The sequence below is a fragment of the Pteropus alecto genome, unplaced genomic scaffold, assembly GCF_000325575.1.
Source record: "Pteropus alecto unplaced genomic scaffold, ASM32557v1 scaffold43, whole genome shotgun sequence".
Classification (NCBI taxonomy): Eukaryota; Metazoa; Chordata; class Mammalia; order Chiroptera; family Pteropodidae; genus Pteropus; species Pteropus alecto.
The window spans coordinates 7,191,271-7,214,497 of record NW_006435764.1 but is presented as its reverse complement, the minus strand read 5'-3'; the positions used below and the strand labels follow the sequence as shown (position 1 = coordinate 7,214,497).

Sequence of the window (23,227 nt, the reverse complement as noted above, 5' to 3'; positions counted from 1 at the left end):
CAGAAGCCAAGGGGAGAGGAAATATTAAAATGCCAGAGCTAAGAAAAGACATGGGTTCTCCTAGACGTCCCCCTCCCCCCACCAAATACTAGGGCCAGCCTAGTGTACCAGGACTGTCATCTCTACAGCTTCAGCCTCCTTGGGGGTGTGTGAGAAAGGAGGGCTCCAGTGGCCTCAGACTGAGGTTTGTGGGTACTGGTCACGAATGACAAAGCATATTAGCCTCATTGGAGGGTTGGTATTCCAGATAGTTCTCCCTTCATTCTCCTGTGACTGGGCTGAATTTGGTGAGGGGGTCGGAGGGGACCAAGAGCCTCAGCTGAAGCTGACAACAAATTCTTCACTTTTCACTCCTGGCTGCAGACAGAGCTCCTGCCTCATCGAGCTCAAGGAACAATTAGGGCCAACCAGTTGGAGGATCCAGATGAAACAGGTCCAAATACTCCTGGAGAGGCTCTTGGAAGTTGCCACCAATCAGGAACCCGAGGCCCCCTTTGAAGGGAAGTTGCCATGCTAATAAAGTGCTGCAGCTGCACTTGGTTCTCCCCTGCCCGGAGCCCGCTGTGTTCAGAGCACAGAGCCTGGCCCCTCACAGCCATCAGCCCCACCCTTTCAGTTCTGGTACTGGACAGTGGGCTCGCTCCACTTGCTGCCTACGCCCTTCGACGCTCCCACCCAGAAATGACAACATAGCTAGTGAGGCTGACAGTCTTGCTGTAATTGGGAGAAATGGCTGCAGCAGATTTGGCAGATTGAGAGTCACCAGCAGCCAAAGTTGGGGTTGTGCAGGCAGCCAAGGGGCTCAGGGCCCCCCGCCTCACATGGTGAAGAAAGGAAGAAGAGGTCAAATTCTAACCCAGATGAGAAAGTTGGTCCCAGGGGCAGTTTCACTTCCTCATCTCACTCTCAGGATGTGGGGAAGGGCATCCATCATGTCCCCTTACTGCCAAAGTTTCCTCTGAGAGAGGCTGGGGAGGGTTTATAAAAATCTCCTGGTGAAGACAGCCTCCCCCACCGGTCCCCCAATTGGCCTCTGCTCCCTTCCAGCCACTTCACAGCAGAGTCCAAATCCAGAACCACGTGTTTCGTGGGCCTGAGGGTGGTGAGGGGAGGACAGGATGGCCAGAGGCAAGGAGTGGGGGATCGGGGGCAGTGGCCATTCTTAGCAGTTCCAGGAACACAGGGCTTTTTCTTCCAAGTACCCTGCACAGGCTCAGTGGCAGCGCTGGCCACCTGCCCTCCCAAGTGAGTTCCAAACCCCCACAGAGTGCCTCAGAGTTGGAGAGGGTTCAGGCAAGGAAGACCACAAAGATGATGAAGAAAACAATGAGGATGAGGAAGATTTTGACCATGAGCCACCGGTTGGAAGTAACTGACTGGAAGTACTTGAGAATCTCTGAATGGGCGGCCTCAACATCCAGCTGGGCTCCTGACACGTTCTCATCGATCCTGGGGATAGGGTCGGGAGGAGAGGAAACAGAAGGACAATGGATTAGAAAGAATGCTACTGAGGTGGACTTACTGACATGGAAACATGGTCACAATATGTGGCAATAAAAAGTTTACATATATAATAGGACCCCATTTTTGTGTATAGAAAAAGCTGTGGAAGGGTAATATAAACAAGTCTTGGCTTTCGTGTGAAAATCAGCTCTGCAACTTATTAACTGATGACCCTAAGCCAGTCATTTAACCTCGAATCTCATATTCCTCAACGGAAAAGGAAGGAAAAATGGTAACACAAACTCTACCTCTCCGGTTGTGGTCAGCCTTACCTGAGTTAACAAATATAAAGTGCCCAACCCATACTAAGTCCCCAGAATATGAGCTATTATAATGTTTTACTCATTAGTATTTGATTTTTGTCTAATAAATATGTATTGCACTTGAAACGGGGAAAAGTACACAGGCCATAACGGTAAGGAAATCCTGGTTCTGAGAAACACGAAGAAAAACTTAGTGATGTGGACAGGCAGTCAGGGGAGAAGAGAAGCCCTACATCAGGAAAACATGTCTCCAGAGGACAGAGGCGTCCTCGGAGGAAGGGCGAGCTCTTGAAAGGTTGCTGAGAAAGAGAGAACATTTTCCGGCCAAACTGCATATGCCAAATACAAACCAAATACAAATTCCTGGTCTCTGCAAAGGGAGTTCCTGGGAGCGGAGAACTTTCCAAGCCGTGAGGACAGCAAAGTTGGTGGAACCTGGCAATCCAATTGGAAAGGGACAGGGAAGGCTGAGCCAGGGAAGGCTGTAAGCCCAAAGTCCTGGGAAGGTGCTCATGAGGACTGCGAGCTAATTTCTGTCCAAATATAGGAGCTGGATTGTACACGACTCTCTAGTATGTCAGAGAGGTTTCCTAGCTTTTGGCTATAATTGCACTTCTCAGTGTGGGTGCATTTGTCCTCTTGTACCCAATAAAGCTCACGCTGGCTGTGCTTAACAGAAGTGGAACAACAGCAAATGCCATCTGGCATATAAAAGACTTTAAATGGGACTTCATGAATGAAACTGAAAGGAACGCCAGTGGCGAAAAAATTAGGAATCGGTGGGACAATGACAGGCAGTAGCAGGGGAATTAGAAAATGAAAATGAATGGAGCAGAAAAAAAAAATGGCTTAGGAAGGACGAGACTGAGGAACACTGAAAGGGAAAATGTTTGCACGGAGAGGAGGACAAAATATCTTATGGAGAGGAAAAACTAGAGAGGGAAGGAACTGAGCAACAAGAAGCTGAACAGAAAGAATAAATGATGAACCTGCTGTGCGAGGCATGGAAAACCAGAGGACTGGAAGGTGAGTGTAAGTTGGAAACAACGAAAAAGGAGGTTTAACCAAAAAAGACAGGGAGCCCAAGAACTGGAAAGATTATGTGACTGTGATTAGGAGACCTGGGATTTTAGTTTCTGAATTAGTTTCCCCAAAACTTCACGTGATTGAGTAACTGGGTTTGGTTCAAGAGGACCCAGAAACTGCCTTATTTCATTGTAATTTTAAAGAAAGCTCCTTCCTTCCAGAAGAATGCCAGCTAATAAATGTAGGAGGACTGAGGGAATTCGAAAATTACCATTTTGCCACACACAGTCTCCCAAATGAGTCAGGCAAGGATCATCAGGGCTGGACATCCACAAGGACTCAAAGTATCACTTTGCAGCTGACTTAGTCTGAGGGTCACCACCTTAAACTGACCAAACTTGTCATAACCAATAAAGGGATAATAACCTCATTCAGTGCTGATACGATCACCTGTGTAGCCGGCCAAAAATATTTAACCTGAATCTAATCACGACAAATACAGATGCAGGACTTTCTACGAGCAAGCAGTGGCCTTGGGGAGTGCTCTTCCAGTAGCTAGATGGGATGCTGCCCTATTCATAAATCTTTTAATAAAGCCAATTAGATCTGTTACATTAAAAAAAAAAACACTGGCCTCTTAAAAAGAAAAGGAGTCAATGTCACAAAACAGAAAGCAGATTAAAGAGACGTAACAATCAAATGCAATGTGTGAATATTGCCTGGGTCTTAAACTGAAGGGAAAAAAATGCTAAACGCCTTTTTTTTTTTAGAACAGTTGGGGAAATGTGAACATGGATTGGGTACTGCATACTGTTGGAGAACAGCTAATTTTCTCAGGTATGACAATATTATGGCTGTTCGGATAATACCTGTTCTTGGAGGATGCATGCTTTAGCGTTTGGGAATCAAATGTCATGATGTTTGCACTCAATTTCAAATGATTCGGAAAAAATAAGAACAAGAGGAAGCAAAGGTGATAAAATGTTAAGAGTTGGTGAATCCAGGTGAGAGAAATATAGATGCTCCTTATGCTACCCTCCTAACTTTTCTGTAGTTTGAAATTTTATTTACAAATGGGGGAGGGAAATGACTGAGTAAAGTAAAATGATCAGCAGTTTGCATACCTTAGAAAAAATAAGAATCACCTGTTGAGTGTCTCAAAATGCAAATTCTTAGGTCTCATTTCCAGAGATTCTAGGGTGGGACCCAGGAATCTACATGCTGAAGAACTTCAGACCCAATCAGTGGTTTCTTTTTTTTTTTTTTTTTTTTTAATGCCTATAGCCCCTGGTCTTTCTGGGTGGTCTCCCATCCAAGTACTAATCAGGCCCGACCCTGCTTAGCTTCTGAGATCAGACAGGATGGAGCCTGCTCAGGGTGGCATGGCCGTAGACCCAATCAGTGGTTTCTAAAGAGGATCCAGATCCACTAGCATCCAGGAGGCAAACATAAGAATGTTTATATCTATTTTTCAAATTCATCCTTTCAGGATCTCCATTTCTTGTGCATATGGTTGCCTACAAATTTCCTCTCTGGTTATTTCCTTTTTACACTTCAGTCTACTGTAAAATTCCTTCTGAGCCATTCAACTCCAAGTGCTGACACTGATCCAATCAAGTCCTAGTCCTTGATCTGATTAACACTTTAGGGTCCTTCCCTCACGCTTCCTTTCTCAGGAGCACTCACACCTATGGAATCAGAATCTCCAAGCATGAGGCCAGGAACCTATTTTCTTTACCTTGCCCAATTAAATGAGGCGGGCTGCTCGATGGGCTGGTGTTGGGAAACCTGCTTTATACAAACGTAGGTGTCTACCCGGCTTCACATGATCAGCAAGCTAGGGTAAAAGAGCTCTGCCAGGTGCTGTGGGGAATAAAGTTACACCAGAACTGGATGTCTCCTAAAGGCATGAGCAGTGGGCAGGGCTGTGTGCACCTGTGGATCCCTCTGACCTTCCACACCTCCTCTCCCCATTCTCTCCACTAACAGCCTTTCTTCTGAATAAACTGAGAAGACTAAAGTACTCTGAGAACTACCACCCCACCCCCACCGCCTCACCTACCAACCCCCAGCATCAGTGCAACATATTGAACTTTCCCACCTATTACCAGCTCCTTTTAAAGCCAAGCCCACTGCATCCTACTTCCTCTCACCTTCTCAAGACGTAATTTTAAGAATTCTCCCCTTCACCCCGCTCCTGTATCATCTATTTTTATTTCTCTGTTGGATCATTCCTATTAGCATACAAACATCCTTAAAAATTTTTTTTAAAACCATCTTTAAAAATAAAAAACCTCTTGGCTCCTACTGGACAAACTGGGAACAATCTGAGCACAAAAATAATCATTATCCTAACTGATTATAATACAAAAAACAAAAACCCTAAGCCCATAATGACGCCCAAGAGAAAGAAAGAATTAAAAAACAAAACAAGAACTCTGTGGTTACTACTTGTGGCAAACGTTCCATCAACTATTTACTCTGAAAATGCAGGAAAATAATTCAGGTTTTACCTAGCTTAATTAAGAGGATTCGGCTCATGCTGTTAATAAAGGAAAGCTCTTCTTTAGAGAAAAATGTGTTCCAATGAGATAAACTGATTCAGATAAGCATCATAAATGGATGCTAGAAACATTAGGTAAAGGTTTTTGGAGAGGAAGGTATCACAGGGTACCTCATGAATTACTTGCTGACTGCGAAGAAGAAAATGTACTTTTATTTTTATTTGTTGTTATTTATGCCTACAGCACCTGGTCTTCCTAGGTGGTCTCCCATCCAAGTACTAACCAGGCCTGACTGTGCTTAGCTTCTGAGATCAGACATCGGGCTTGTAGACCATGGACCATGGCTCCACTGGGGCACGAACCCAGGACCTTCTGTGTGTAAAGCAGATGTGCTAACCGCTACACTATGGCACCACGTCTGAAAATGTACTTTTAAAAGGAGAGATTATTTGTCATCAGTTCAATCAAGTGATTAGATTTGTTCTCTCTTATACAGGAATAAGCTGACATTAAACGCCTCCTAATGAGATGTAATTTGATACACATATTTCCAGAAAGAGGTGGAAAAGATATTTGAAGAAATAATGGCCAAACATTTCCTAAATTTTGTGATAGACATAAATTTACAGATTTCAAGAAGCTCAGAGAACCCCAACGAGGATAAATTCAAAGAAAATCACATCTAGTCTATGGCCATGCTACCCTGAACAAGCCCGATCCCATCTGATCTCAGAAGCTAAGCAGGGTCAGGCCTGGCTAGTACTTGGATGGTCCCATGGATTGAATCTAGCCCATGACATTTTCTTTAAGTAAAGTTTTATTGAAACACATTAATTTTCATTCACCTTTTTTTTTGGCTGCTTCTACTCTATAATGTTAGAGTTGAATAGTTAAAACAGAGATTATATAGCTTGCAAAACTGAAAATATTATCCCGATCTAGTCTGATTTCAGAAACTAAGCAGGGTCAGGCCTGGCTAGTACTTGGATGGAAGACCACTTAGGAAGACCAGGTGCTGTAGGCATAAAAAAAGTAAATAAATAAAAAATAAGGAATTGTAAACTGACAAGATCCTTGCAATCTGTGAGGTCAACCAAGGGTTGCCTCGCCTAAAAAAAAAAAAAAAGAAAAAAAGAAAATCACATCTAGACACATAAATAAGTCAATAAATAAGTCAACTGCTAAAATCAGCAATAACAATGTTGAAAAGCAGCCAGAGGAAAACACATTACATACGATTAGAATATGACTAACTTCTTACGAAAAACAAGAGACCAAAAGACAATAGAATGATGTGTTTGAAGTGCTTAAAGAATAAAGCTGCAAATCCAAAATTCTATACCCAGAGAGAATATCTTTCAAGAATAAAGGTGAAATAGAGATATTTTCAGATAAAAGAAAAGTAAAAGAACTTGTCAGCAGATCTGCACTATAAAAAATGCTGAAGTTCTTCCGGTTAAAAGGGAAGTGATGCCAGATAGAAAATGGATATTCAGGAGGGAATGACGAGCTGAAAACGGTAAACACATGAGTAAATACAAGACTATTTTTTCTTCTTAATTTCTTTAAACTTTAAAACAAAAGTTATAATTTTGTAGTGTGAGATCTATAAAGCATATAGATGCAACAAATATGACAACATGAGCACAATGGATGGGGAAAGATGCAAAGTTCTTCCAATTTGTACGAAGTACACTGGAAAGTTAATGATGCATATAGTAATCCCTACAGCAACTTAAAACAGCAAAGACATATAGCTAAAATATCAACAGACAACTTTAAATGGAATTCTAAAAACAATTTCCAGTTGTTCAAAAGAAGGAACAGAAAAACAAATAGATGGGAAAAACAGAAAGCAAATAGTAAAATGGGAGGCCTAAATCCAACCTCATCAAAAATTACATTAAATGTTAATGAATTAAACACTCCAATTAAACTCGAAGCTCTCATCTTGCTCGGCCTAAAAACAAAATCTGCCACAGCTGATCGCTCTTTCCTTGACTCAGTTTCCTTTCCTGGCTCCCAGGACCCCACATTCATTTGCTTTTCTTCCTCTCTCACCAGCTGAGCTCCTGTTCAGTCTCCCCACAAGATGAGACTTAGGTTCAGAAAAGGACCCCATGCTTGACCCTCCTCTTTATACACACAAGCCTCACCCAGTTTCAAAATCCGATTCTGCCCACTCTCGCCTTAGACCTGTCTCACAAACTTGATATATGCACCTGCCTATGCACTATCTCCACTTAGGTGTCTAACATACAACTGTCCACCTCTTGTTGGATAACGCGTCCAACACTGAACTTATTCCGCCCCTAAACCTACTCCTCTCTGAGTAACTGGCCCTATTTCAAGGAAAGGCCATAAATCCCTTCAATTGCTCGTAGCAAAAGCCTGGAGTTATCACAAACTCCTCTTTTTCTCTCACATCTGACATTTAGTTCATCAGAAAATCGCTCCTTTTGGTTCTACCTTCAAAATACATCTAGAATCCAACTACTACTCACCAGCTTGCTCACAGCTACCATCCCCTCTTGCCTAGATTACTGCAGAGGCCTTATCACCTATCTCCCCGCTTCTATCCTAGGCCCCTACAATCTGTTCTGATTACAGCAATTGAATGATCCTTTTAAAATAGAAGTCAGATAGTGTAATCTTTAGTCCAAACCCTGCAATGGCTGTTTATGTCACTGAGAGTAAAAGCCAAAGCCTCACATGACTTTAAAAGGTGTCACATGACCTGGCCCCTCATTTCTCCTCTGACCTTACCTGTGTACTACTACTCTCCTCCTCACTTGTCCCCAGCTATAGTGGCCTCTTTGCTACCCTTTAACTCATCAGACCCACTCCTGTGTAAAGACCTTCACACTGGCTCTTCTCTCTGCCTAGTATTCTTCCCCAGATATCTACATGGCAGACTCCCTTACGTTCTCTCAAATCTTGGTTCAATGTCACCTTCTTAATAGGGTTGACCTTAATTACCCTATTTAAAATTACAACTTGTCCCTCTAAAACTAGCACTCCTGATTAGTTTATCCTACTCTTATTTGTAGTGTTTATCACTGGACGAAAATATGTACTGGACCACTTATTATATATCTTAATAATCGATCTCCCCTCGTAGGATGTAAGTTCCACATGGGTGGGGATCTTTACCTCTTTTGTCCGAGGATGTATTGACATAACTTATTGAATGAATGAATGCTAAGTACCAAAGAGGAAGGCAGATAAAATGCCTCTTGCAGCAGCAGGTGGCGCTAGAGGAGCAGAGAAGCCCGCCCATTGGCCAGCTCTGCCTGCCGCCTCCAGTTTCATCCTGTACCTCCCTGTTCATTATTTTCTAGCCATGCTGGCCTTTTTGATTCTTGAATACAGAAAGGCTGTCCCATCATAAGGCGTCTGTGCTAGCTGCCCACACTGCCTAGAACATTCTTTCTCTCTTCTTTGCATGGTTGCATCCCCCTTGTTATTCAGGTCTCTGTACCAAAATCATGTCTTTTTCAGAGCAGCCCTCCCTGCCACCCAATCTGATGTACCTGGTCAGTCATTTTCTTAACACATCATCCTGCGTTAACTCTCTGTATAGCCCTTTCACTGTCCAAAAATTTCCTGTCAACTCTTTTTAACTGCTGTCCTCACCCACGCTACTGAATTCCATACATACACTACGAAGTAGCTCCATGAAACAGAGACATTGCTGTTCTACTTATTGCTATATTCTCAGCGCCTAGAACGGTGCCTGACATGGAATGGGTGCTCAATAAACGCTTGCTGAATGGATGGAGGCAGGCGGACTGAACCCTGTGGGTGGGCAGGATTCACTCTACTCTTCGGAAGGGCTGTCCCTAGGGACCTTTCAGAATGCCAATCCACAGGGAAGAGAAGGCTCCTCTGTCTGGGGCGGAAGAGAGAGAGAGCCTCACCTCTGAATGGTTTCTTCTTGCTCCTTAACCATGTGTGCCAACTGCTGAAAGATGGAGCCCAGCTCGACAATCGTGGACTCGATGTTCTGCATGGTGTCGGCCCGGCTCTGAATGTAGGTATCCTTCAGAGGAGAGAGCGTGCATGAGCACCAGGAGCAGCTTCGGGCAGGGCCTGCCTCTTTAGGGCCCTCCCAGCTTGCCGGTTCGCCCACTGCACATTCCAAACGCTTGTGGTCCACAGAGGACAGAGGGGCGACTCCTTCCCGGCTGAGAGCCTGAGTACCTGCTCGTCAATGAGCTGGAGCTGCTGACTGGTCCGAGAGTCCACCATATCGATGGCGACGTCCCCCGAGGCACGGGGCTCCGCCCCCAAAACCACAGCACCGCCCCCTGGAGGAAGAAAGAAGACAGGGCACTTTTTATCGCTTAAAAGCAGTTTCAACGCCCCCTGTGCTCTAGATTTGAATCCCAGCTCTGACACTTACTAGCCTTGTGACCCTAGGCAAGTCATTTAACCTCTCTGAGCCTCAGTTTCCTCATCTGTAAAATGGGAGATAATAATAGTTGCTTTCTCAAAGGGTGGTTGTGAAAATTAAATGAGATAATGTGAATGAAGCAAGTGCACAAAAATTATTAGAAACTATCATTATTCTAAACGTAACCGACTTCACCGCCAACAGTGAGAATGTGGGAGACTAAGTGTGGATCCCGAAGGCCAAGGTCAGGTTTGACCTCTGAGACATAAAGCCTAACAACTTCTTTGCCCCTCCATTCTCCTACCCAACCCTGCCCTTAGAGGAGGCCATCACAACCAGAGGAACTGAGCCGTGCCCCTCAGGACTCCCCGTATTGCCTGTGACTTACCCAGGTGGTTGGGGGCAAGGGGCAGGGCTGACACGGGTGTCCGGGAGAACTGCTCCTGCCGGCTCCTCTGCTGTTTCAGGTTCTGGGGTTGGGGAAGAAATGCAAACGTCCTGAGGCCTCTGGAAAGCAGGTATGTTAAAGAGATCCCTCCTGTGGGCCCATAACCCTGTTGCCCTTGCCCTTCCACTTGTCCCTTTCCCATTTCCCTCTTGGGCCCTTACTCCCAGATTCCTATCCCTCCTACACAGATTATTCTCACCTCTGTCCTCACTTCTAGAACTGATTTGAAGTCATTGGACATGGAAGCCAGTTTCGACTAGAAGAAAAAGAGAGAGGGTCAACCAAAGGAAGACAATACCTCCCTCCCTTTTATTTCCCCCTCTCCCACCCCAGGTCCCACCCCAGGTCCCACCTGCAGAGAGACCACGATGGTATTGGAATGGGTTTGCAGGTGCCGGCCGCTCTGGCTGCCTTTGGCCCTCACGAAATCCTGAAGCTGGGCAATTTGTTTGTTGAGGCTATTGATGTCCTGGTGAAAAAGAGCCAACAGAAAAACTATCATCCAAGGAGCCTTCGGTCAGCATCTCCCTTACATGGACATCTCTGGCAGGGAGGGCAGAGTGGGAGTCACTAGCAGCTACTAGTCAGACTGAAAGGGCCTGCTGGGATTTTCCGAGCTCGAGAGTTTGCTCTGATTCAGTCTCTGTAGAGTAGAGCCAGAAAAAAAAGAAATATGCTCTCATCCATTGATAAATAAATTACTTATTTAATGCCTGCACCCTATTGCCTTACTCCAACCTGTGAGGTCAAGCTCATGGTCACAGAACCACTTAAAAGCCCAAAATTTTGAACCTAGAGCATGTTGCCCAACAAAGCATTGGTGTAGTGCTCAGGGGAAAGCAAGAGTCAAAGGCACCATGGTTTTCCAGAAGCATCAGCAAGAGTGAAAATTGTGACTTGTCCAAGGTCACACACGATAAGTTGAGTAGCACAGCTAGGTTTCGACACCAGACCGATGCCGAGTCTACTTCACAACCCAACCTGCCAAGGGAGATGGAGACTGCCAGGGGATGGCAGGGAAAGCTGACCCAGGGCAACCAGCCAGGGAGGGATTAGAGGAAGAAGAGAAGGGGGAGGGGAAAGAGGTCTCGAATAGTTCAAGAAATTGGCTCGGGAAAAAAACTAGGTAACTTCTAGAGCCCTTCCAATAGTCCCTCCCAATTAACATCCCTCCAATTAGTACCCCAGCCCCAACCACACTCGAGACCCCTGGATGATTTCCACTGACTGGCTTGCCCCTTTGGAAAGTTGATGCAACCCCAATAGCCATGTGTCCAAAACTATATTCCAAGTTTTCTCCCCATAATATCTCCTCCCTCAGGGTTCTAGCTTAGAAAATGGCAGTATTTATCACCTCAGCGCCCCAGGTAGAAGCTTCTAAGTCACACGCTCACATATCCCTAACCCACCTACAGCCATAACATAACCACGTTCTGCTGAGCGCTTACTACGATGTACTCGGCACTGTGTGAACACAACAGCAGCCTCGTATTTGTTTACTATGTGCCATGCAATATGCTAAGCAGCTTACGACTTTCTCTGTCCTTAAACTTAACATAGAAAACAACTCTTAAGTCCCCCATCCCGGAAAGCTATTCCCCTTTGATCCTTCCCTTCCACTTTGGTGAATGGCACTATCATTCACTGTTGCTCAAACCAAAAACTGAAGAGCCATCCTCAATCCTCTCTTTTCCCTTAATCCGCCTGGACCATAACAGGAATCCAGAGAGAACCCAGCTGATTCCAGCACATCCTCTGAATCGGTTCACTCATCTCCTCCACTGAACCCATCCTAGTCCAAACTGTCTGCTGTCTCTCAAAAATCTCCAAGAGCCTCCTAAATGACCTTCCTCTTAGAGCTTAATCTCCTTACAATCTACTTTCTACACAGCAACCAGAGTGATCTTTTAAACCAGAGCACATCATCCCTCTGCTTCAGATCTTCCCAGAGCGTCCCACTAAGTGTAGAATCCAACCCAAATTCCTTACTTGGTTTACACAGGCTCTATATGGTCCGGCTCCACTCACTGCTGTGACCTTATCCCCTACCGGTCTCTTCCTCACTTGGTAGGCTGCAATCACATTGGCCTCTTTAGTGTTTATCAAATGTATTAAGGTCACCATACTTTGAGACCTTTCTCTTCACTATTCTCACCCTCTGGAAAGTGCATCCATCAGATCTTTGGATGACTGGCTTTTTTCTAACTGCTCATGTCTCAAAGTCACTTCTTCAGCCAGGTCATCCTAGATCACTTCATCTGAAGCAGGCCCCTCACTTGAGTAACTCACTCACCTTATTTCTTATTAAGGATTTACCACTAACCGAAATTGTCTTTTCTGTTTACTTATAGAGTATCTAGTTCACCATTCAGAAAGGAAGTTCCCAAAGGCAAGGATCACATAATTGTCTTGTCCACTGCTGAATCCCCAGAACCAGGCAGCCAAAAGCACTCAATAAAGTAATTGGAAAATAAACATAGGAGTTCGCAACAACCCTGTGAGGTAGGTACTGTTTTTCTCCCCTTTTTATTTATAAAGAAAGTGAACTTCAGAGGAGTTAGGTAGCTCACCCAAGGTCATACCACAAAGGCTGGACCTGGGATTTGAACTCAAGTCGTGGTACCTGAACGCCTATGCAATAACACCCCAACAGTTAGTGGAACCCTCTCTTTTCTACCCTGCACAGCATCTCTAGAATATGTCTGCCCTTTGGCCTCTGCTATAATCATCTTCGTACTGGACAACTGCAGCAGGCTCCTTCCTAGCCTCTCTGCCCATCCGTGCTCCAGGTTTTTTCTCCCTCTCCATCCATGGTCATTGAATCTCACCTTTTATTCTTATTACATTGTGCTGGCAAAGGAAGGAATTGCAACTGTACAGAATTGTGCTACGCCAGTGTCTTTCAGACAGAACTGGGATCCAGGTTCTAATTGTCTTGTAGCCCATGGCAGTTAAGAGTGAGTTTACGCTCCTTAGCAAGGTCCACAATGATCTTCACAACCAACCACCTATCTACATTGCAGCTTCATCTCCTGCCAATCACTCATTCATTCAACAAATATGGAATACCTACTATATGCCAGACACTGTTTTAGGCATTTGGGACACATCTGTGACCAAGCAGAAAGAAAAAGATCTCTACTTTTGTGGCACTTACATTATTTTCTCCTTTTTTTGAAGGGGTTGAGGTAAGTGGGAAGGAACAGAGACAAACAACATAATAATTACAGAAAAGGTTAAAATGTATCAAGTGCTCTAAGGAAGAAAACAGCAAAGTAAGAAAGATCAGAGTTTTTGTCACTGGATTATAAAACAGCAGTCAGAGTAGGCCTCCTGGAGCAGGTAACATCTGAGAAAAGACTTGAACTTTCTCTTTTGTAAGCCATGCCTCTGCAGTTTCCTCTGTCTGGAATGTTCTTCCACTGCCTCTACACAAGCCTTGAAACCAGCTCACATTTGACCTCCTCTATGAAATCTTTCCCGGAGTCCCTAGACTATCATTCATCTTTTTGTAAGACCTTTTCTGTACACTTGCCTCCTACTCGTAAGTCGAAATTTATGGGGCTGGATTTCTCTTCTAAACAATAAGCCCTTGAAGACTGGAATCTTGCCTCATGCTTGTAAGGCAAGTGCCCAGTACGGTGCTTTGAACACAGCAGATGATCAGTAAGTGTTTACTGATTCAATGGATGAGCAAGGATGTTTTGGGCCGGCTCTAGAAACTTGCTCTGGGCCTCCATAGCAATGAGAAATGATGGAAGTGATCTGACTGGAATGCTGGGCTCTCTTGATAGTAACTCACCTGTTTGATGATGTAAGTCAGCTCCTCGATTTCTACTGCTTTATCATCAAAGAGGGATTTGCGCTTTGCCACTGCAGAGACAAAGAAGCCACAACAGGTGAGGTCAAAGACAAGGCTCAAGGAGTACGGCTCCTTAGCCCTCTTTGGTTCAATGCCCCATCTCTGAAACATCCCTGGAACACTCACAGATCGTCAGCTTCTCCAGCTTGGCAAATGTGTTGCTGAGGTCTTTCCCAATGCGCCTGCAAACAAGCATGAGCGAGGACACGGTGGGAAAGGGCAGGAGAGGGCCTCTTCCCACACTGCTCCAGCCCTCACAGCCAGGGCTACCAGAGTCAAGCCTATTTCTCCTCGGATGCTGCATCAGCCCACCACTTAACTTCTCTCAACTCACTTGGCCATGAGGGTGAATTCACTACGTTGCCGGACAGCACGCAGAGCCGGTTTGTTTGCTTGTATTCCATTCTGAAAAGCAATGTCAAGAGGTGACACTTTAGTTCCCCCTCTCGTTTCCACCTTTCACTATTCTCAGGTGTCCACTATACTCTTTCTAGTACTGGTGATATCCTTCACCAGACAGTCTAATTTTATCAGTAGCAGAAGTTTAGAGGCCAGATTTGAAGACAGACAGACTCAGGTTCAAATCTTGACTCTACCACTTGCTGGCTGGAGGGGGTGGGGGGCAATTTACTGAAACCATTCTAAGTCTCTATTTCCTCTTCTATAAAATGAAGGCAATCCGCACACTTCCTATTGTTGTTGTTAAGGTAAACTAAAGGGCTGTACAGTATTTTAACCAAATAGCTGGTACACTGAGAACATCAAATGAATGGCAGGTAGCATTACCATTCTATTACTCCAATCGGGGCATCCAAAAGAATAACTGGAAAACTCTTGGAGATCATATAGAAGAGCAGTTGTTAACAAGAGCTGAGCAGTAAAAATATTTAAAATTACAGTCACTCAGGTCCCACTTAGATTCAGAAAGTCTGGACCGAGACAAGGAAAAGCAATTTTTAAAAAAGCACTACGAAATGATTTTGATAAAAATTATTTATCTAGAAAATACCCTTCATTTTACAGATATAAAAACTGAGGCCCAAATACTTTCCTCGTGGTCCCAGAGCAAACCTGTGGTCCCAGAGCAAACTATACCAGAACTAGAATTCAAAGTGCTTGTCTCTAGCTGGGCTAAAAGCTCTTTCTAGAACCTGTTTCTTCCTTATCCAAACCGAATATACTGCAGCCACCTCTCATCCCGAAATTCCTTCCAAAATAGCAATCCTGCTCTCCAGGGGATTCCTCCCCCCAAATTTCAGATGTTTGCTTCCAGATAGCGAGCCCACCTCTTAGTAGATCCTTCCACCCCCTCTAAGCCTGATCAGTTCTCCATCAGATTCCCGCAGTAATTACTTAAAACAAAAAATACTTCAGTCAACAGTGTTGGAGCACAGCTTCTCCCGGATTTAAGTAAAGCCCACTCCTGCCTTTCCCACTCGCGGTCTTTACCTGACGGCTCTGCAGAGACTTGCAGGCAGACAGGAACTCCTGGGTCCGATCCCGGCAGGACATGGTGTCGGGAGGGGGAGGGACCAGGGCCACTGGGGGGGGCAGAGGGGCGATGTCGCTGCTGCTGCCAGTAGTTGCAGGGGACAGGACCTGTGTCTTTGAGAGACCCAGGTAGACACCCTGATCCGTGTTCTTAGACCCGTAGCGTTTCCGCGGGATCATTGAGACGCATAACCTCGGACTGTTGTGGAGGGGAGAGTGTCATTCCCCAGGCAACCTCTTTCCCCACAAATTCTCCCCAACCAGCAAATCTTTGAGCCCCAAAGCCAACCACAGCTCCTGGGGCTGGCCAGCAACGGGCAGGGCCCCACTTCCTCTCGGACCTAAGCCGTTCCCTTTCTGACTCTTTTTCAACTTGGCTCGGGTAGCCACAGCGCGGGGCCGGGGGGCCCTGAAGCAGAGACAGGGCCAAGGCAGGTCCCGTGGCCCCGAGGCTCCAGGCCGGCCTGTGCACTAACTGTCCCAGGCTCTAATTGGGCCCTCTAGTATCCACGGGTTCCTTCGACTCCTCGGGGAGAAATGGTGACGGACCACCTGAAGGGGACACACTTCGGTGGGCGGAGAGGGGGGAAAAAAAAATCTCTGGGTGTTTATTTGAAACAGGAAGTCCCACCCCTGCACAAGTCCCGCCTTCCGGAGGACGGCAACTACTGATTAGTTAATGCCTACGCCTTTCTCAATAGGGACTTTCCTGATTGGACGGCAAGATATTCGCTCACCCGGAGCCGGGCCGGCAGGACTTGTCCGCTGGCCCCTGGTTTCCTTCCCCCGGCCCATCGCCGCCTCCCGGAAAGCCGGTGCCGGGACCTGACACGGCTGCCAGACCCCTCTTAGAGCGAGTCCTACCTCCTCTCTGCCGCCTGCCGCCGCCACCGCTGCCGCAACCTCCCGGGTCGTCACCGCCTCCTCTTCAGGCGCGGAGTCCGCCGAAACCCGACCAAAGACTAGAAGCCGCCACGTCACCCACACGTAACCCCACCCCCGGTGACGAGAGGGCAGTGTCACGCCTTTTCGAGCCGGGCCAACCCTAAGGACACGCCCCCTAAAACGCAAAACGATCCCGTCCCCCCATTGGCTAGACCGCTCTCCTGACCCCGCCCCTAAGAATTAGAGCCCGGGCTCTGGGGGCGGGGCAAACCTCAGGGGAGGAGCCTTAAAGAGACCGCAGCCTCTTTGGTGCTTGCTCCCTGTACGCCCAGAGCGAGAAGCAGAGCCTTAAGCGCTCCAAGTACACGTTAGAAGCTTTATTCTCTGGAGGCTAGGGCAGATTGAGAGCAGAGCTGGAGTCACCCCTTCTCCGGCTCCTCCAGGATCCCCTCCGAGTTGTTCTCCGGGAGCATACGCCCTTGCTTTTGAATCTGGATTGATTGTCTCCTCTTGTTTGATCGTGTGGAGCCCCGACGGCTGAACATGGATAGCCGCCGCCACAGTACAGTGATCAACAGGCTTTCGTTAGACTTGAGATTTCGGTGGTTTGTCGAGTCCACATCAGTCCCTTCGCCGTCGATGTCGACGTCCGTGTCTGGGAAATGACCAGGCAGCTGAGTTCCGCTCTACCCTCCCCCGTCCAACCTCCTGGACCTTTCCCCTCTCCAGCTCCAGCTCCAGCTCCCTGGGCCTCCCTGGGCCTCCCTGGTGTCTCTGGTCCCACCTTCCTCCTTGACTTCCTCCAATTCGGCCTCCTTGGCCTCCTCATTGCAGGTGTGGCAGTCCTTGTCTTGGCAGCAACCCATGGCCCGCGCGGCCCCCGCACTCGGTGCCACCTACTCCAGCCCACCTGACTCCCACCCGGCTTTTGTGACGTCAGATATCCCGCCGCCCCAGCTCAGAAAGCAGCCACCCTTCTTTCATTTCTCCCATCATAAAAGGCTCAAGGGCATGGAGGGTGTTGAGCTGTTTATTTACAAAATGAGCACAGGCTCTTCAGGGGCTGGCGGAGCCAGGCCGCTTCTTTCTCCGTCTGGTTGGCCGAGACCCTGGGGTCAGCTCCGAATCAGGGAGCTTCCGCTTGGCAGCTGCCTCCAAAGAAGCCCAAAGTTCATCTGCCTCTGTGTCTTCTGGGGGCACCTTGATGGACTCTTGAGGCTCTTGGGGCTCATCCTGGTGAGTGGAGAAAAGCTTAGGAATCAGGGGCCCAGTAATACCCCACAGGGAGGGAGGTTCTGGCTGACAAACAGCCCTTCCAGGTACCAGTGCTTTTATGTCCTGCTCTGGGAAGCCATTCCCATCCATGTTCCTGTCATTCTTGGCGGGAACCCTGTCAGGACTGTAACTATTAACATTCCTCACAAAAATTAAGTAACAAGGTAGGTGGACAGACAGTTCCAGGTGCTTCCTTTTTCTTCCCACAGGGAAATAAACCCTCACATCTATGCTCATGGCTCCCACCTTCCCAGACCCAACTGCTTACCTCCCAGTTGTCCCTGCCTGACAGGAGAAGGCAGTTCAGCTGAGACTTAAGATAAACCTGCAAAAGATGAGGGGCCTTAAGGAGCCAAACATCCTGAAATAGAACCATGAATGGGGGGCAAAGGAGGCAGCAGGCTCTTACCTTATGCTCCAGGCCCCGTGGATTCCGGATCCTGTGTACCCTCAAGATTCTGTCCAAGCCACAGGAGGCTAGTAGGGGCTTTGAAGGGTGGCACTGCAACCCACGGACGCTGCCTGCCAGCCCCTTCAGACAGCCCAGTAGACGTCCTGGAGAATGGGGGAGACATCAGCGCCAGTTAGGCATCCAACAACCATTTATCGTTTACTGTTCAAATCACTTTATAGTTCAATACTTAATCCTCAACATAATGCTGACATAGGAATTACCATTAATATCTCCATTTTACAGGTGAAGGAACTAAGGCACAGGGAGTTGAAGGAATTTGTTTGTCATACCGCTTTTGAAACCAGGATTTGAACCCAGACAATCTAACACCTGTCAGATGTACTGCTTCAGAGGAAATCCTCCCCTCCCCTCCCCTCCCCCAGGGGTCCCAGTCCACTACCTTGCCGAAGGTCGATTTCTGCCAGCTGCCCGTGAGTGTTCCCCACGATCACCGAACTGAGGAGGAGACCAGAGGCAGGTGGAGTCAGCAGGAGCCTCTGGGAGCCCTTCCTGACCCCACTCTGCCCTCTAAACACTCACTTGCCCCCAGGAGTGAGAGTCATGGCTGTCAGTGGATACTCTCCATAGGTGGCCTCTAGGACCGGCCGGCGCTGAGGAGAGGCTGGATCATAGACACGGACCTGGAGAAAGACAGGTGTCACAAAGGTACCGTCACTCCACATAACCCCCCTTTGTGGCTTCCCCACATCTTCATCCCCTCCTTCATAACCCGCTCTTCAAAAAACTTGCTCATTTGAAATGTACCCTCTTCTCTGAGTGTTGGGGTTGGGGGACAACTGCTTAGGACAGGGCTGAGGGGAGAGATCCCCAAGGTTGGGAGCTGACGGCATCCCATGGTCTGCATAGGTGAGCATTCCATCCCGCATATTCCCATCTTGGGATGGAAAAGCAAACTGGTCCAACTGACAGAGAAGTTTTGCCTGAACAAGGGAGGAGAGGAAGCCCGAGTGTGTTTTGAGCGGGTGCGTATCACCAAGATCAGCCTCCGATATGCAAGAGCAAAGGAAACAGTAAATACAGTGACTTGGTCCTGCCTGGGTCTTAGGACCTCAAATGAGGCCAGCTGTAAAGATCCCCAGTTGGGCTCTTCCTATAAAGCTGAGACACTGAGGCCAGAAAGGAGAGGGTCAGGGCTGGGTCCTGAAGCAAATCAGAGGCTGCTTCAGGACCAGAAACCCAGTTCTCTTGACATGCAGCCCAAAGTCCTCTCATGACACCTGAATCATGTGATTCTACTGTGAAAGGGACATTCCTTTCACCTCTCCTCTCTCCTAGGTAGGAGGAAAAGGAAGAGTCGGACTGTTCAGGAAACTCCATCCTAGAATGCAGTAAGAGAAGGCCATGGGGCTGAAACAGGCGAGGGAGTGCTCCCTCCTCTGACAGCTCAGGGATGGAAGGACGGTGAGGACGGCCGTGAAAAAGGATGGGGGCCGTGCCTAAGCAGGGAGGTGGTTTTTCCAGGAGGCTGCTTAAGCCCAGGACGTAGGGGTGGGGTGGGGTCTCACCTGGTGGTACCCTGTACAGGTGACAAGCTTCTGCGACTCAGGGAGGAACTGTATGTCCTGGTCCCAGATGGGAACTCGCAGGTCAAGCCAGTCATTCCGTACCTGGTGAGGTGGGTAGACAGGGGACAGGGTTGTGGGGAGCTCAGTGTGCCACTCCCTTCAGCCCTCCATCACCATCCCGTAAAGCCCACCTGGTCTCTGACTCAGTGGCCTCAGCCTCTGTGGACCTCAGACCCAGCCCCTCCCCACTCCCGTCACTTACATTCTTGGCTCTGAACACAGGCTCCTCAGACCCCTGGAGGTCCCACACCTTCAAAGCATTCTCCTTCCCACCTGTGGCAACTACATGAGGGCGCGCTGGGTTTTGGCGCATCCTACACACCCCAGGGCCTACCCTCAGTTCCAGGAGCTGAAAAGAATGGGAGATGAGAGGGAAGATTAGGGAGCATTTGAGATCTTGCTTCCCAACATCTCATCAGTTGGGCTCAAATAATCTCTCATCAAAATTCAAAAAAAATTTTTTAAAAAGAGAGAAGATTCGAGTCAATTACAGAGTCCTAAATCTTCCTCCCTGAAAGCCCTCACTCGGCTCCTACCCTGGCCCCAACCTTCCCCAGCCACCGGAATCAGGGCGGGGGAACCTCACTGGATCAGCTGATATCTCCTTGTCATTGTCACGCCAGACTCGGAGAATCCCAGAATCCACACATGTGATAAGGGTGCTGCAGGCAGAGGGAGGATAGAGTTAGGTTAAAAAAATAAATAAAGGAAGTGTGAAAGTATTCTCTAGGCCCCACTCCGCCTACCCCCAAATTAACTAGACTCCAAAGGAAGCCTCCAGGTAACTCGGGTCTGGACAGGGCCTGACAACTTCCAGCTTTCTGTCTGTTATTTAAGTTCCTCAACAGAGCGAGGATTTGCCAGTTTTATAGCTGAGGAAACTGAAGGTCTGAGCAATTAAAAGATTTGCCTACTCGGCTGCAAATGTCAGAACCAGAGCTGGAAATCAAGTCTGTGATACTCCAGAGCAGAATGCCTTTGTACTCCACAGCTACATCTGGGGGTACCTGGCCCGCAAGTCTTTCTGAAACCTGAGTCGGACACCAAGGGTCAAGATCAGTAACTCTGAAAGGACTGAAATGGGACTGGTCTGGATTTAAGGTTTGACCAAAGTCAAACACCAGCTTCTTCTCTTGAGTTCCCTGTAATGGGTTCCAGACACTAAATGTCAACCTCTCCCTCAAAGTACCCCTCCCCAGAAGCCCAAGCAGGTCTTTCCTCGGGAGCTATACAGCCCAAGCCTATGCTCTTTCTCACATTTGCCCACTCTCTCCACCTTGGTTCAGGCTCTGTATCGCTTGCCTGGGCTGTGTCAACATCTCCCATCTGCTCTCTCTCCATCCTCCACACTCCTACAGACTCAGAGCTCTGACCACAGCACTGCTCGCTCAAAAACCAGTAACTCCCCACCACCAAAAAACAAAAGTGCAAATCTCTCAGCCTGGCACTTAAAGCCCTTTGCAATTCATCTCAACCCTACCTTGCCTATCTTGTATTAAAATGCTTCCTCAGCTTCAACCTCCAAATGCTATTATATCTTCCCTGAAAGGTACCCTGTAGCCTGACACCATCAATCATTGGCTTCCACCCAGGCAGTAACCTCTTTCTAGAATGCACTTACCCCTTTCTCTAACCTGTTGAAATTCTACCAATCCTTCACGGCCTCCTGGACCTCACCTGTCAGAATTATCACCACTGAACTGACACAGCCTGTCAAAACCTCCTCTCTTCATCTTTGGGAGTAAGCTAGGCCAGTAACCTAAATACTGGCACTGTCCTATCCTTTACTTTGGGAGCTTCATCACCTTACTGGTGATTATCAGTCTCCGTTTAAAAACATCCTCTAAACTAGTGAATGATTTACTCAGGGACACTCTAAAGGTTATAAAATCAGGAGAAAATCCCTGGAGGGTGCAAACTCTATGAAGGTAGGTATTGTGTTTATCTGGTTAACCTACAGCCATTGCATTTCGCCCAATGCCTGAAACTCAGTAGGTGTCAAGTAAATGCTTGTTATTGGAATTAACGAAAGAGGCAGGACACAGGTCCTCGTAACCCAGCCCAGGCCCGTGTCACCTAAGGGTTGATCACTGTTATTCGGCGGGAGCTCTCTCCGAGGAGCTCGGTCTTACCCATCGACCTGGGCGAGGCCTCGGAAAGTGCCCTCCCCGCCGGGGCAGTGCCTCTGGCCCTGGAATCTGCCATCCTCGGTGCTGAAGTGCCTCACGGTCGAGTCAGCACAGCCCACAAGGATCTGCGTGGAGCGAAGTGCAGAATGGCGAGGGGAGCGAGGCTACGGCGCCCCGGCCCCCCGGCCCCCCGGCTCCGGCCTGGCCAGCAGCGGCTCACCTGTGTCTCACCACCCGCGCCCCAGCACAGGGCGCTCACCGCCTCCTCCCGCCGCGGCTGTCCCGCCGCCGTGAAATTCGCGGCCTGTTTGCGCTGAAGATTCACCCCTGCGGGACGCGGGCGTCAATCGCACGGGGGTCGCGAGCTAGCGACCTCCCTACTTCTCCCTGCCCGGTCCTGACACCCACCTTTCAGGATCCCAGTCTCGGTGCCGACCCACACATGATTCCAACGTGCCCCTGAAGCCGCCATCTCTGTGCCTGGCAGCTCCAGCCGCACTTCCGGCGCAGCGTCCGCGTCACCAGCGCGCGCCGAGTGGGATCAGGACCAAGGCCATTTCTGGGAGTTTCAAAGAGCCGAAGGGGTACAGATCACTTGCCTGCTCCGCCAGGTTTTGCTTTACGAAAACGAAATCTGGAGATATTTGTTTGCGGGGATCTGAAGAGTAACTTGACCGTTTTACTTTTGGAGTGAAACGCATCCTAGGTGGACCGCGATGCTGGGCCTAGTCCTCCCTACTCTAAAGCATCATGGTATATGTTTCCTTTTTTTGTACAAAACAAGAAATGAGCCCACATTAGAGACTATTTTAATCACTATTGTGGCACATAGCTTCATCCCGAGTACAAAAGACACAAAACGAAAAAAGACAGGAAAATGAAATCGACGATCTTAAAACAGATCTCTGTTTTGGAAAGGTCTCCGGAAGTAAGGGCGTCATTTTTGTTTCCTCACGTTGAGGTTTGGTGAAAATTAACTCAAACTAAGAGTAAAAATCAGCAAAGTTAACAGAAACAATATCTCTCCCAAGGATAAGCTGCAGCTTTAAAATGTAATGGCCTCCTTCTCTGAGTGACTGTTTCCTTACTGAGTTTTGTTCTCTGAAATCAGAGACTATCAGAAACTTTGCTATTTGAAATTACATCAGTAAGAGTAAAGCATCCTACTTTCCCCTGGCAGATCAAAGTCCTCCACAGAGCAGCAGCCTTGATTTCCAGCGCAGCTTCTGAGCTGCCAGTAAGTTCTGAGCGTAACATTCCACATTCATTTTTGTATTACCAAGGAAAGAGCACTCTGGGCATACTTCAGAGTCCAGATCTGATGTTGACCTCTGCACACAGCCCTACCTTGTATTGAGCCTATCAAAACACTAAACTAAGTTAAACCTAAACTCCATCTTTCCCT

The 23,227-nt window shown here is 47.7% G+C and overlaps 3 protein-coding genes and 1 pseudogene across 4 annotated transcripts; all 4 read right to left on the bottom strand.

The window, feature by feature from the left end:
- Window positions 1-697: 697 nt before the first annotated feature.
- STX5 (syntaxin 5) lies at window positions 698-16,540 on the bottom strand. 2 transcript variants are annotated; one of them, XM_006911188.3, is made up of 11 exons: window positions 16,358-16,540; window positions 15,452-15,692; window positions 14,337-14,407; window positions 14,129-14,184; window positions 13,943-14,013; window positions 10,493-10,609; window positions 10,340-10,396; window positions 10,081-10,162; window positions 9,500-9,606; window positions 9,217-9,338; window positions 698-1,449 (listed from the first exon to the last, which is right to left on the bottom strand). In XM_006911188.3, exons 2-11 carry the CDS (start codon window positions 15,671-15,673, stop codon window positions 1,290-1,292), a joined length of 1,065 nt encoding a protein of 354 aa, XP_006911250.1. In that variant the 5' UTR covers window positions 15,674-15,692; window positions 16,358-16,540; the 3' UTR covers window positions 698-1,289. The 2 variants fall into 2 exon arrangements, with proteins under 2 accessions (XP_006911250.1, XP_015444416.1); XM_015588930.2 differs by having other exon boundaries at window positions 15,452-15,607; window positions 16,358-16,538.
- LOC112479271 lies at window positions 4,068-4,186 on the bottom strand (annotated as a pseudogene).
- Window positions 16,541-16,797: 257 nt separating the features above from the next.
- Window positions 16,798-17,244, bottom strand: LOC112479219 (testis-expressed protein 54-like). The gene is made up of 2 exons (XM_025046302.1): window positions 17,163-17,244; window positions 16,798-17,033 (listed from the first exon to the last, which is right to left on the bottom strand). Exons 1-2 carry the CDS (start codon window positions 17,242-17,244, stop codon window positions 16,798-16,800), a joined length of 318 nt encoding a protein of 105 aa, XP_024902070.1.
- Window positions 17,245-17,392: 148 nt separating this feature from the next.
- On the bottom strand, window positions 17,393-23,221 carry WDR74 (WD repeat domain 74). Its single transcript, XM_006911187.3, has 11 exons — window positions 22,231-23,221; window positions 22,043-22,149; window positions 21,826-21,947; window positions 20,280-20,355; window positions 19,896-20,042; window positions 19,634-19,735; window positions 18,648-18,748; window positions 18,508-18,563; window positions 18,063-18,208; window positions 17,922-17,978; window positions 17,393-17,611 (listed from the first exon to the last, which is right to left on the bottom strand). Exons 1-11 carry the CDS (start codon window positions 22,292-22,294, stop codon window positions 17,435-17,437), a joined length of 1,155 nt encoding a protein of 384 aa, XP_006911249.1. The 5' UTR covers window positions 22,295-23,221; the 3' UTR covers window positions 17,393-17,434.
- Window positions 23,222-23,227: the final 6 nt, after the last annotated feature.

Excerpts from the sequence above, each read along its gene's own strand:
- STX5 (XM_006911188.3), bottom strand. The coding sequence starts at position 15,673 with ATGATCCCGCGGAAACGCTACGGGTCTAAGAACACGGATCAGGGTGTC. Across the intron at positions 14,014-14,128 it reads GCTGGAGAAGCTGACGATCT|TGGCAAAGCGCAAATCCCTC; the intron begins GTGAGTGTTCCA and ends TTGTCTCTGCAG. Across the intron at positions 1,450-9,216 it reads CAAGAAGAAACCATTCAGAG|GATCGATGAGAACGTGTCAG; the intron begins GTGAGGCTCTCT and ends CCCTATCCCCAG.
- LOC112479219 (XM_025046302.1), bottom strand. The coding sequence starts at position 17,244 with ATGGGTTGCTGCCAAGACAAGGACTGCCACACCTGCAATGAGGAGGCC. Across the intron at positions 17,034-17,162 it reads GGAGGAAGTCAAGGAGGAAG|ACACGGACGTCGACATCGAC; the intron begins GTGGGACCAGAG and ends GTCATTTCCCAG.
- WDR74 (XM_006911187.3), bottom strand. The coding sequence starts at position 22,294 with ATGGCGGCTTCAGGGGCACGTTGGAATCATGTGTGGGTCGGCACCGAG. Across the intron at positions 22,150-22,230 it reads CGAGACTGGGATCCTGAAAG|GGGTGAATCTTCAGCGCAAA; the intron begins GTGGGTGTCAGG and ends CGCGTCCCGCAG. Across the intron at positions 20,356-21,825 it reads GGCCTCGCCCAGGTCGATGG|CACCCTTATCACATGTGTGG; the intron begins GTAAGACCGAGC and ends CTCTGCCTGCAG.